This window comes from Clupea harengus, chromosome 4 (assembly GCF_900700415.2).
Source record: "Clupea harengus chromosome 4, Ch_v2.0.2, whole genome shotgun sequence".
In the NCBI taxonomy this organism is placed as follows: domain Eukaryota; kingdom Metazoa; phylum Chordata; class Actinopteri; order Clupeiformes; family Clupeidae; genus Clupea; species Clupea harengus.
The window spans coordinates 11,450,708-11,464,730 of NC_045155.1; the positions used below are offsets into that span (position 1 = coordinate 11,450,708).

At 42.7% G+C, this 14,023-nt stretch overlaps 2 protein-coding genes across 5 annotated transcripts in view; both read left to right on the plus strand.

Moving 5' to 3' along the window:
* Positions 1 to 3,946: 3,946 nt before the first annotated feature.
* LOC105898906 (transcription factor HES-2-like) lies at positions 3,947 to 4,938 on the plus strand. Its single transcript, XM_031565520.2, has 3 exons — positions 3,947 to 4,312; positions 4,424 to 4,511; positions 4,631 to 4,938. The coding sequence occupies exons 1-3, from the start codon at positions 4,232 to 4,234 to the stop codon at positions 4,936 to 4,938; spliced, it is 477 nt and encodes a 158-aa protein (XP_031421380.1). The 5' UTR covers positions 3,947 to 4,231.
* Positions 4,939 to 5,853: 915 nt separating this feature from the next.
* acot7 (acyl-CoA thioesterase 7) overlaps positions 5,854 to 14,023 on the plus strand; it is a 69,368-nt gene continuing 61,198 nt past the window's right edge. For 2 of the 4 annotated variants that reach the window (XM_031566240.2, XM_012826197.3), the window contains exons 1-3: positions 5,866 to 6,543; positions 11,406 to 11,523; positions 13,765 to 13,921. In XM_031566240.2, the coding sequence (XP_031422100.1) occupies positions 6,494 to 6,543; positions 11,406 to 11,523; positions 13,765 to 13,921 (325 nt within the window). In that variant the 5' untranslated portion in view covers positions 5,866 to 6,493. Of the gene's footprint in view, positions 6,544 to 9,184; positions 9,747 to 11,405; positions 11,524 to 13,764; positions 13,922 to 14,023 lie in introns of those variants that run through there. The other 2 variants (XM_031566242.2, XM_031566241.2) reach the window with 2 other exon arrangements.

The following is a 14,023-nucleotide window of genomic DNA, read 5'->3' on the forward strand; positions in this document are numbered from 1 at the left end:
CTACTCCTCTGTATGACCTCAATAAAAACGCACGTGGAGAACGCACATGCAGCTGTAGTCCTCAGTTATCTCACCTCTTGTCCTCGCCAGATATGTGGATTTGGAAGTCTGATGTGTCTTCAGAATTCATAACGCACCACACACATTTTGAAGATGGCTGTGAATTTTCACATTCTTCTCGAAGACACAAGTAGGGCGGGAAGGAGTTTTAGCAAGCAAAAACCTTGAGGAGAACCTAGGTCCAAAATCTTCAGCAACCTATAGAAAGAGAAAAGAAGGAGCGGATGATGCACAGATAGAAAGGGGAGGCATAGGTCCATTGTTTTTTTTTTTTTACTGTATGTATAGGAACAGATGTGAAAGCAGAAGTGAATAAGAAGGCTACAGTGGTGGAAGCATTAACTGGAAAGGCATCTGAACTTTTTATGTCGTTGTAACATTGTACTCTGTGGTGTGGCATGTTCAGTTTGGGCCAACCAGAAGTTATAGGTGGCCACTCACATACATCTGGAATCAATGCCAGTTTCTGTGGTATAAGTAAATGTTAAAAGTTATAATGTCTCAGAATCCTGTGGGACAAAGCAGATTTTGCGTAGTATCATGTTATTCAATATGCGAATAGGCCTATACATGTATAACCCTAGGAAGGGTAAATGCTTGCCAAATAATCATATATCGTTCTTAAACGCAATCTATGTTAAATTGTAAGGAAAGCATTTATATAACCATAGTTTGTAATGTTACAACGTAGGCTAGTCATCAACAGTTTTAGCTCAACCGCTTTCATAATTGCATCGAGACGTTTTTGAGAAGTTTCTTTTTCACACTGGAGAAGGGTGTGTTCATGTATCTCACAGGCATCGAAAACTAACAAACGCAAGTCCAACGCCTGTCTTTCGATTGAGTCTTTGATATTTCTGATAGAGGTGTGAAATGAGATTTACCTCTTAATCCACTTGACCTTGATGTTGCTTGCATTCACTGTTTCGCTGTGGATTGGACTCTCAACTTCTGTGACTCGACTCCTTTGAACATCAATACATCTAAAGGCACATGTGAATTGCGTCTTAACTAATGCAGTAGAAACTTGTTTGAAGCTTTAGAAGTGAAAGCGATGTTTTCAAAGCAACCCCACCCTATCAAAAGTTGCCACACTTAAATTTGGAGAGAATATAAATTGAACAGGTGATGCGAAATAGCGTACCTGAATGAGGACTGAAAATAAAACCCACAGATATAGTTACTGTTAGTAAAGAGAAATACTGTAGTTTTAATCATGCATTATTACAGTGCAGTACAGTGCGTGACAGACATGGAATCCTTTGATGGAAGGATACAATTTTCTTGAACTGGAAACACCTGCCCCGAGAATAATAGACACGTTTGCCAACCAGGCTTTGATCTCTGTTCCGGCATCTAACCGACTGTGTTGCAATCCACTTTGCCCTTTGATTTACAAAGAAACATTATTTCTGTATGTGTTAAATACTCATGTGGATCATGTGACAATCAAAGCAAACGAGTTCTCTAGACTTCACAGGCTTGAATGGAATGCTTATTTGCCATAGAAAAAAAGATGTTTAGTAACAGATTTTATTCCTGTGACATTCACCTTCTAGCCATAGGACTTGCTGCTTTTTCACTGAGGCCATCACAAGGCTTTTTGTGGTTTGTACATATTCCTGAGCATTTGGTTTTGGGTTAGTTTTTAATTGGTGAATATGGCATCGATGTGGGGACACGACGCACGGCTGCACCTGCTAGAGATGGTCATTTGTGTCATCCTGCAATAATTCAAGAGTCGTGCACATTACTGTTTTTGTTCATTTTTGTCGAATAGTTGTCAAAGACACGTATTTGAAAGTAAAAAGTAAAAATGTAGTGCACTTGCACAGCTACATTGCTTTAACGTGTACAGGAAACCTAATTTCACGAAATAATCGTTGTTATAGCATATTGCTCAATAATATGATGAATTATGAAAAGAAGGAAGTCCACTGTTAAACCCAAATTCCGACGTCGGAAGGTAACATCATTGCCTTGGTAGGCCTACACTTTTTTAATTCCCATGCACCGAGAAATTGGTAGACAAAGAGTTGCTGTGCCGTCGTGGCCCGCCACAGATGGGAACCCCACGCTAGATATGTTTTGAGGACAAAGGAGAGTCTAACCGTACGCTTCGCAGGACATTTCCTGATTCTAGACCTCCACTACACAGTCTGCACTAGACGCATGGTTAATACGGTCCTTGGGGACTTGCGGGGCGCGTGCTGGGCACGTATCAGTTACTGTACCATTGCTTTGTTCCAGGGTCACACAGCGCTTGCTTGTGGTCGGTCAGTCCCATCATGACCACAACTCTATACTTAAATGCACACCTCACAAATAATAACATTTTTATTTGTATTCCTTAAATGAAATGCAGATACATTACGAACATAAATGCGTAAAAAATGCAATTGGATTTGGAGGAAAGGATAGTTAAACTTTGTGTTGCTTTGTTGTTGCTGATGTCAACTCGCACAACATATGGCCAGATAATAAAGATGCACATTGTGCCTCTAAAGTAACAAACACGTCACACTGATGCTCCTAAAAGAGGCAAGCCAAACTTCTCAGCCAATGATATGCGTCAAAACAAAATAAGGGGCACTCCTTTGTATTATTCAGCAGCGGCCAAAAGCCATCGGCTGGACGCCAAATATGTATTGACAATATGCTATACGAAAACCTGATGTAGAGAAAGAGGAGAGGAGAGCAAACAACAGGATGAGACTGGTATATGGAAAGGGAGGGGTGGGGTTGTAGAGGGTATGGACTAACAGACGCGCCCATCTGGACCGTCCCCCATGGCGCGTGCGGGGCGCGTGTGTCCCATAGGGGCGGTCAATGACGAGCCTATGTCACATCATTTAGATGCGAGTAAAACTGTGAACCAAGTGTCAAAGGACAGTTGGATTCATATTTGTTTTTCAACTGTTAAGGTTCATGTTTTAAACGTTTACGCACCTAATACGGTCGAGACCCAGTCAAAGTGAAGGTTACGGGAAGAAACATCGTTTTTAAAAGCTTTCCGTGGTACTGTATAACATGATATTTGATCGTGAAGCCAGTAGGGTAGAGATTTGACAAGTTGGTTGCTATGGTTACATGCATGAAATTAGTTTGACCCAAGCCAAACTTGGTCGCGCCTCCATCCACCCCCACCCTCCCTCCTTTACGCCACAGGTGAAGGACTCCGTCATCAAGAAACGAGGGTAGACCTACCCTTGTTGATCAGAAATTACAAGCAGATGTTTGATGAAATTCAGCGTGGCTTGGGGATCTGTCTCGTGATTTAAATTATACATGGTCATTCACAAACAATCTATACCCTAAGCCCCACCTATCCCAAACATGTAAACTCCCCCCACCCAGTAAGCCTCAATAAGGGACGCAAACTGCTATATTTTATATTTCAATACAATACATACAAAAACAGAAACTGAAATTCGTTGGGATTACTTAATGCAGATGTACCCTCTGCGCTATTGCGCATTCACACTTGTTGGATAATTCCTTGAAATTGTTTGATATAATATTTATATATTTTAATAAAAAACAAAGAACACAGTAAGCAAATGTCCCAGTTGAGTGTTGTTCCCCAAATAAAAGGTCTAAAGGGTTCAGACTAATTGTTATTTCAGTTAGAAAGTTGTGGTGAGTGTGCATTAAACCAGTGGAAACATGAAGAACATTTCAACATAAATATTTGTTTGTCAAAGTTTAAATACCAGAAATGATTAGTCTGGTCCTTGGGTAACTCATTAACAGATGGTTATCATATTTGGTACGCTGTCTATTGTTGTGGACACCTTAGTACCCCACTCCAAATGCTCACCCAGTAGCGTGGGGGGCGTCACCATGACGCACGGAACCCAGATATAAGGCGCACTCCGGCAACCGACAAGACACATCAGCTCCCTTGAACCTTGGTAGCACATCTCTCCTGATCCTCACCAGATCTCATAATGACTCCAAGCACGACCTCCGAAACGGCCCCGTCTCATTCTCCGAGACAAACTGTGGCCATGAAAAAAGAAGCACTTGACTTGCGAAAGGTGAGAATTGCGAAGAGCCGTCAGAGGCCCAATCTACTTTGTCCAGATTTTCATGTACTTTGTATGTCTATGTGTGTGGCTTGTTAAACTAAATGTTGTTGTTATCTTCTTTTTAGACGCTGAAGCCTTTGATGGAAAAGAGAAGGCGCGCTCGCATCAATGACAGCCTTAACCAACTGAAGGCCTTGATTCTTCCTCTAACAGGGAAAGATGTAAGTTGGGATTTTCAGACCAGTTGAGCTCCGAATAACCATGAAATGCAACAAAATGTGTAAAGCCTTTAAAGAACGGTGATCTAATCTGTGGTCAATTTTGAATTTCAGAATTGTCGCTACTCCAAGCTTGAAAAAGCAGATATCTTGGAGATGACCGTGAGATTCCTCAAGGAAATCCCTGCCTCTTCCCCGAAAGGTAAATGTCGTTCTTTGTTGCCTTCACTATGTGTTATCATATTTGTACTACTACATGAAAACCCTACATTTCAAACAAGCAGAACATTTTAATTAATGAATCTTTCTTTGATATTCTAGATAAATCTGAGAGCTTCAATGAGGGCTACAAAGCTTGCCTACAGCGCGTTTCCACGCTGATGCCCAAAGTCAACCTGGACAAAGAGGCCAGCCAGCGGGTGAACGACTTCATCAAGCAATCCGCGCCTGTTGCAGGGTGTCAGAACTGTTGCGCCCAGAGCTCAAGGATTCTCCCGCAGATTCAGCACAGGCTGAGCATCAAGCCCTCGGTCTCGACCGGCGACCGCCAAGGCGTCATCGCTCCCCTCCCTAGCCGACCACAGCCTGCGCCACAGCCGGCCAGTGCCAGCATGTGGAGACCCTGGTAGAGAAACGAAACGGCAGCTAGATCACCAAAAAGACTTTTGTAAAATATGTAAATAGATTGCATGTGATATACTACATATTTGTAAGGATAGACACTTTGTGTTGTCATTTTAACGTTAATGATGAAGTGCAATGCATCATGATAAGCCCATAGTTTGGGATAAGTATTATATACTCGTGTAACTTAGCCTCTACCAATTGCGTTGTAATCGGGCTGGTTCAAAACCGATGTAAAATGCCTTTAAGGTTATTTATTATTTCTACAAACGAATATTTAGTCCTCTTTGGGGGTTAAATGATAAGTGGCTGTAGAAAACGCCAATGTAAAACCCCAGGGGTTGTTCAATGTTTAATATTTGCACGGTGGACTTCAGTATTCTGGGTCTGTGCAGATTATTAATATGTAAGCACATTGTGTTACAAAGTTTAAATTCTCTTTTATGAGAGTGAAAAGTGCTGTTTGGCATTCATTGTTATGCTGATATGAATTTTAATAAAATTTATTGGCAACACACCTTGGTGTCTACACTGCTTCATTTGACTTGGTTAGACGTTTACAAAAATATGTACTCTATACTCCAGCCATCGGGATTACACATGGGTGTAAAATGGTGACATGCCATTGTGTTTTGAAGTGTCCTATTTTTGTCAGAGCTATTGTGCATCTAATGCTTCACAAAAACCGTTATCCCCCATCATTGTCTGGACTCAAGCGTGGGTTGAACAGCTGGAATTTCAAAACGCACACAAGGAGGGTTAATCAATTCTAGGGTCTTTGTCTCCCTCTTCAGGGAAACTCTGGTATTGGGGGTAGCTCGACATGACAATTTCTTTAACATTTAATTTTAGCAAACGTCAGTCTTAGTTGTGGAAATTATAAGCAATATGTTGAAGCTATATGTGAGCATGTTACGTCATAACCATTTTTTGGTTTAATACCATCGACTAACCTATATTGGCTAGCATGTGGTTGTGATGATCACTTTTCTGACCTAGACTTGGGCGCTTCCACTGTCAGGAAGCGCGAGCTTTTAAAATGCCTGTCCAGTGTGTAGACACAGGCCTATCCTTGTCGACAAAAGTTAATTTAGACAGTTGGATGGATAGAGTAGGTCTTATCCCTAAACACTCTTAGCCTACGCTAAGACTAGGCTATTATAAAACCCATGCAAGCGATAGCTATGCCAATGTATGCCATTGAACATGTTGGGGTTCTTTAAAATGAAAAAAAAAGAAAGAAAAAAATAGGCTCACGTGACATAACAGATTAAAAGTTGTCGTGGGATAATTCTGGTTTCCTGCAACTAAAACACATAGAGCGACATTCTTTTTAAGATATGCTAACAGGCTACTGAGTTTTGAACGACGCGTTTTGTTTACGTTGGCAGGGCAAGGTACAGGGGCGAATCGATTCATTCTTAAAAATCCAATTCGCTTCAGCAAGCAAACTGACTGCTGCTCTCCTGCGCCCGCCTGAGCCAATCCGATCCGCTGTATGTCAGATGCACCGGGAGTCTCGCACCAAGACGTCCTGCAGCTCAACATACGCCGGTCAGCATGTCTTCTGCAAAATCACCGTCCACCTCGCCGTCTATTCAGATATGCCGGTAAGATTAAGACTTCAGTTCGTACTAATTGTATGCATGAGTCCGGGGGTAGTAAGCTGCTCAGTGTAATGTTATCCGAGCCATGGTTGCTAGCTCCTCATGTACCAAATGGTCGGATTATCCGCAGCTTTCACCAGGCACTTTGGTCCCTCTTTTGACACCAATTTGTGTTTGCCAGATAAAGAGGCAGTATAGCAAATGTCTTACCCTCAAGGACACCTTATATGGAGTCTAACATACCTGATAAGGACACGGATGCCGGGTACATTTCGACAGGGCATACCGTGAATGTCGCATGTCGTATGTGATGACCTCAACTGTGATGCTGGTATGACCAGCATGGGTAAACCAGGATGCGTGGGAGCAAACAAGGACATTCAGAGGTCACAATAACTTTAACAAGAACATTTCCAAAAGTTGTGTAAGGCAAATTTGCACACATGATGCGGTAAATGTATGTGATTAGCTAGCACAACGGAAAACACGCATGTTAATTCCATGCACATGCATCCTAATCGGAAGTACACGCGGTTGAAAACGGCTGGGTTCTGCTTGAAGAAAGATATAGCAATGGTCTGTATTAGTGCAATGTATTCTGGAATATCCAGTGTTTAGTGTGAAATAGAAATCCTCTGCAGAGGAATTAATCATTCAAAAAGCCTTTCCCTGCCGTATCGTTGCGATGACCACCACCGCTTTTTCCTCGTTGTCTGTCTCAGCGATTTACCGCCCGATGGGGGTCCCCCTACCGGGCGATATCTGTATTGCATCACGCTGACCTGCAGAGCATCCTTTTGTTCATCCACTTTTAAAGAATTGAAACAAATGCCTCTGCCTATCCGATATTTCGAGCATTAGGAGATTAAGGATTATATTTTTTCAACAGCAATGACAATGTAGTAGGCAGGCCTGGCTACAACGAACAATCGGTATAAACATTTAGTTGTAAGGTGTTCATAGGCCCATGTGTTGAAAAACAAAGCTACTGTACTATAATATAAAATGTATTCAAATACATGATCATTTTATATTTTACATGATCATATCCCTGTATTTTGATGTGCTGACTAAATAGTTGTGCCCAAGGCATACTAATCATACTAAACTAAATAGGAAGTCACTTAGGCCTTTTGTGACATAAGCAGGGTAGATAGGGTAGGGCGTTGTTGCTCATCTCCCTCCTTGGTTGATTTACTAACTGTCTCTAATTGGCTTTGTGGTGATCACAGTGTTCATGACATGATCTGATTCAGGCTCTTTTAATACAGATTTGACGAATGTATAATAGATACTCTGTTATATTAAATAACAACTTAAATTCAGTGTAACTGTTCCTTGTTAGTGCTTGTTCCTATGTGTCTCTGAGTTTTAAGACTGGGTTTCAGGTTAGGCTGAGTCACTCACTGACTCACCAGCTATTTGCATCCAATACTATTTGGCCTAATTCATTAACATACCTATGGTTTTGAAACCATTGTTGTCACATAACAAAGGACTGTTTTACAGCGGCATTAGTGTACACGTTATCAAGATTTCCCAGCGGCTGGGCGGCTAGTCCATCTGGCTCCCATTGCGCCATTGCTAAGCACAGGGTCACTCTCCAGCACAGCGACATGGCTGCTGGATTGGGTCGTTGCATGGATACCACACATCCCCGATAAAGCCTGGTGCGTCGAGGTAGGATGCGTCTCACAGCCCGAGCCACTCTGTCTGTCTGGAGCGCTGGGAGGAGAGCTTTGCGTCGGATCAGGCCACGATGTTCCCCATTTGTCTGTCAAGGAGAACGTTCCTGAGAGGAACAAAATGCCTCCTGCACAAGCTGCACGGCCATCCACACAAGTAAGGTCGTATTAAGAGGCGCCGTCTGGTGACTTAATGTTTGAACAGTATATACCAAATAGACTTTTTAATCAAGAAGTACAAGTATAATGTGTTGACTGTCTGCTGAATAACATAATCTGACTATAAATTGAGGAGTAAACTGTAGATTATGAAAACGTTAATCGTACAAAACGGCCAAACACACCTGTGTCAGGCTTTTTTGCAGTGATTTATTTGTTTTAGTTAATACCTCACATTTCCACTCACTGCCCTTAAACTGGTTGACCTTTATGATGGATATAAAATAGGGAATGTGTGGTCGTCATTTGTTTTGACCACAGTTTTGTCCTCATCTCAGTATCTTAGAAGAGGTTGAGTGGTAATAAATGAGAGAGAGCGAGAGAGAGAGAGCAGGAGCAGGAACAGGAGCAGTGCAGCCTGTTTTACAGGTTAATGGTTAACTGGGCTTGCATCTCTTTCTGGATAGACACCTTTCATAGAAAGGCATGCGGTCAACAGAGCTTGTTTCAGTTTCTGAACATCCTCCTTAATCATGTAATCTGGAATGCAGGTGGATGCACACACACACACACACACACACACACACACACACACACACACACAGCCTATAATCGAAGTCACACGTGTGTCCAAACACCCAAACGCACACGTCATATCACCATCTCAGTCACACACAGAGAACAGAAACTATGCTGTTGCCTGAAGGAGATCTACACTATAAACAGGTTTGAAGTAGATTTCCACATAAAACTCCTGTAGGCTGTTGGGTAGGTTTTTCTTAGTTTTTTTCTCTCTTCCGTTCGTTATTGTTTACTTCAGTTTCTAGGCTAACCCTGAGAAAATGTATTGATGATTCAGTAACTGTACTGACTTGTTTCAATTAGTTGACCACAAGCTCTTCAGTTGTTGTTTTTAACCAAATCACACTCCTTGTGCAAGATGGTAGTCTGTATAGGTTGGATGCTATGCATGAGTTACAGTTCACCAGATCTCAGTATACAAGTTGAGGAAGTGCATATCTCACCACTTCCTGTATCTTTGTCCTACGTGGGAGTTTCCCATGATGGCCACATGGTGAAGAGGGCTCTTATTGGTCAACGGGACAATGGGCTGTCAGAGGGGGTGTGTCCTGCTGGTCAGTGTGCAGTTGACAGCTGGGGAAGGGAGATGACATCACAGGGAGTGTGTGTGCGTGAAAGGAGGAGGAGGAGCAGGAGGAGGACTGATGTCAGGAGATGAATGAACAGAGAAGAGCGCTAGCTGAACACACGCACTCTCTCCTCCACACTCTACAGACTACATCTCCTCCACTGCTTTAGTCCCAGTGTGCCAACCATGAGTTCTCAGTACCAGCTCAGCAGGTAGTACAGTCTCACACACACACACACACACAAACACACACACACACACACACACACACACACACACACACACAAGCTCGCTCTCTCTCTCTCTCTCTTTCTGTCTCTCTCTCTCTCTATCTTTCTCATACACTCACACACACACATGCTCTCTCTCTCACTCTTTCCCTCTCACTCTCTTTTTCATACACACACACACACACACACGCACACACACACACACACACACACAAGCAGGTGGTATCATTCTCATTTGGATGTTAAATTTATGTAAATGACTGTATTATCACCATGTTAAGGGCAGGCATGCTGCTCTCATCTGTAGTAGAGCTCACTGCCCTAAGGTTAAACCAGGTGGAGGGGGTGCAAAGAGAACACTTTCATCTCTGGTCACGTCTCCCTGTTGTCTTGTGTCTTGTGTTTTTGGGAAAGCTCACAACTGGGCATTGCATTGTTTCATCACGAGAGTAGAGCTTTACATAGAAGACTAGGAAACATTGAACTGATGGTTATAGTTTGACTGCTTGTGTATGTAGCTATATATATGCGTGTGTGTTCTTTACTCATTTGGTTGTGCCCAGGCCAACAACACAAGTATGTAAGTGTATCTCACTCGTGCCTTGAAACGCTAAGTTTGTTGCGGAGACATGCGTGTGAAAAGCTGGAGGTTTGCCAGACAATAATGATGTGGGAAAAAAACTGTGTGACTCACTTTCGTTTTTTCATTTTTTTTTTTTTGTCATCTGTGACACACTTTATTTGACCACAAAATGTTCCTGTGCCGGCAGCGACTCGTTGTAGTCTGTATTCCTCGTGGATTCAAACAGACAACGTAATAAACCACATTCTCAAGGGGTGGAATTTTAATCAAGAACAGATGAACTGTAACCAAAATTAGGAACTCTCTGGAAGCTCTTTCAAATAAACTGTATCGAGTCTAAATTGTGTCAGAGATCAGTCACAAACAGCAGGAAGTGAAATCAGTGAATTCCATGCATGCCCTTTCACTGATAAACATACAGCTGGAGGTGGTCAGGTGGTGAGACTGTGAGATCTGTCCGTGAGACAAGTAGGACAGGATTGCCATCAGCAGGCTTCTGTGACAGTCCCTTTCTTCCGGTCCCTGGTGGATATGTGTGTATAAAGGTCACCTCACCTGTTAGACTGATTGACTGCTGAGCAAATTTAGCAGTAAATGGCCGCTATATTTGCTGCCACCCACATATATGTCAGAGGTTGAATGCTTCGCAAAACATAATGTTATTGCAAGATGTACAATGTTTTTACAGGGGTAATTGAAATTCCTAATCATTTAATCATTTGTTCTTTTCAAGTTGGATTCTTTATACTCTCAGTTTGTTGCGGAGACATGCGTGTGAAAAGCTGGAGGTTTGCCAGACAATAATGATGTGGGAAAAAAACTGTGTGACTCACTTTCGTTTTTTCATTTTTTTTTTTTTGTCATCTGTGACACACTTTATTTGACCACAAAATGTTCCTGTGAACATTTGTGAGTGAGTGTTTTTAACCTCAGCTCAGCTCTTTTAACCTAAGCTCTCTTAACCACCAGGCACAGCAGAGAGGGCTCAAAAAAAGGACCAACAGCACACACACTTCTTTTTCTCTTTCACCTGACATCTGTTTTACGCTCTCCCTCAGGATTATGCGGCCAGATGATGCCAACATTGTGGGCAATGTCCACGGCGGCACCATCCTGAAGATGATCGAGGAAGCGGGCTGTATCATCGGGACTCGCCACTGCAACACCCAGTCTGGGGTAGGTCAGGGGGCCCATCTGTGTTGATCAAAGTAAACAACATCCACCCACCACCCAGTCATACCCAGCTGCAACCAGTTTGTGACTCAGGCATGTGGTATTTTGTGAAGGATGGAAAGAGGGAGCTCTGTATGTGTGTACATGTAAGCACAGTACTAATGGCTTGGCATAGCAGAATCCCAGTGATGCCTTTAGCCTCTGATTTGACACAAAAAAAACACAGATGGGGAAATAGCATCTCGCCAGTTTCCCGACAGAGAAAGATATGGAGGGTCACGCCAAGCTTTTCCTCACAAGTAAGATGACAAGATTGACATGACAAGACAAAGATGACATCAGGCTAAAAACCGGTATGATCAGAATACCTGCATACCTCCTCCCCCCCCTCCCCACACACGCACACACACACTCAAGTGTATGTGTGTGTGTTTTCTGGACCAAGAGTTAATTGAGGAAACTATTAGATTTCAGGTCAGACATGCAGCGACTGGCAGAGCTGACAGGAAGCCTAGCCTAATCCTCAGTGTGAAGGATTACCTGCCTTTTGTTGAGATTTTATCTGACTCTTGTTTGACAAGGGACTGCTCTAACAGTGAAGTCATCACACGCACACAGACAGAGGCGCCTCTTCTCAGAGAAGCCCAGAGTCGGACAAATGAGTTGCTTGGAAGGGAAAGGGCATTTGAGTCTTCTGTTTTTGAGGGAGACTAATTAGCTTGGGACAAAACTAACAATGAGTAGTATCTCTGATAACCTTTTGTATTAACTAAGCTTGGAACAATTTGGTTATGAAAATGGTCAGTCAGTTCTAGTCTGCCGGCAGCGACTCGTTGTAGTCTGTATTCCTCGTGGATTCAAACAGACAACGTAATAAACCACATTCTCAAGGGGTGGAATTTTAATCAAGAACAGATGAACTGTAACCAAAATTAGGAACTCTCTGGAAGCTCTTTCAAATAAACTGTATCGAGTCTAAATTGTGTCAGAGATCAGTCACAAACAGCAGGAAGTGAAATCAGTGAATTCCATGCATGCCCTTTCACTGATAAACATACAGCTGGAGGTGGTCAGGTGGTGAGACTGTGAGATCTGTCCGTGAGACAAGTAGGACAGGATTGCCATCAGCAGGCTTCTGTGACAGTCCCTTTCTTCCGGTCCCTGGTGGATATGTGTGTATAAAGGTCACCTCACCTGTTAGACTGATTGACTGCTGAGCAAATTTAGCAGTAAATGGCCGCTATATTTGCTGCCACCCACATATATGTCAGAGGTTGAATGCTTCGCAAAACATAATGTTATTGCAAGATGTACAATGTTTTTACAGGGGTAATTGAAATTCCTAATCATTTAATCATTTGTTCTTTTCAAGTTGGATTCTTTATACTCTCAGGCTTTTAAGACAGACGATCGATCAGAAGATATATTGATCTTGTTACTTAAACTACCAAATTGTCTACAATCCTCATGTTGTGTGAAATGTCATGTGACAGAGGTTGAATGACTGGTCTATAAATGCTAAAACAAAACTGGCTAAAGTGTTGTGTAAGAGACGATGCTCTCGCCCATAATGTATCATAAATCATTAATGCAAAGTTTGATACCAGATAACTTTTTTCTCAGTGTGGAAGTCATGAAATGTGTGTGAAATAAGACATCCTGTAAGGGATTTAGTTAATTGTACGTTTTGAAAGTAAATGAGCTGCCATGCCATGACTCAACCACTAGATGGTGCTAAAGCGCTACCAATACTCACGGTTTTAGATACAAAAGCACACGCCTAGGGCTATGGACTCAGTCACTCCATTTTTAGAGCTTAGTTAAAATTCAGCATGTGCTTTTCCAATTTCAAGGACTGTCAACAGAACCCTAATGTAGAACAGCGACAGTCATTAACTCCTTTAAGCGATAGGCCACTTCAATTTTTCATGAAGCTTTGTCCCAACGGAGCCAAGGGAAACTTGACAGGCCTCAGGCTGATATCTTAGCCACAGACTGACACATTCCTCACTGATGAAAATGAGTCAGGGGGTATATAAAACACAAACCTATTGGGACTAGATTCAATACTGCATGTCCGCAGCATGATTTCAAACTACAAGTGATGACTATTAAACAAGTTCACCCCTACCAGGTTGTACGAGACAGGATGATATGGAGTTCCAAAAGGTTTGTGAGATGGTGCCTAGATGGTGCCTGGTGACTAGTGTGCAGTGGTCCTCATAGTGCTTCTCCTCTCCTCAGGACCGCTGCGTAGCTGCGCTGGCCCGGGTGGAGCGCACAGACTTCCTCCACCCGATGTTCATCGGGGAGGTGGCCCACGTGAGTGCCGAGATCTCCTATACGTCCAAACACTCTGTGGAAGTCCAGGTCAACGTCCTGTCTGAGAACATCCTCACAGGTCAGTGTCTCTTTCTCTTTCTCTTTCTCTTTCTTTGTCTGTCTCTCTCTCGCTCTCTCTCTCTCTGTGTTTGCTGTTATAAGAGAGAGCGTTATTGCATTG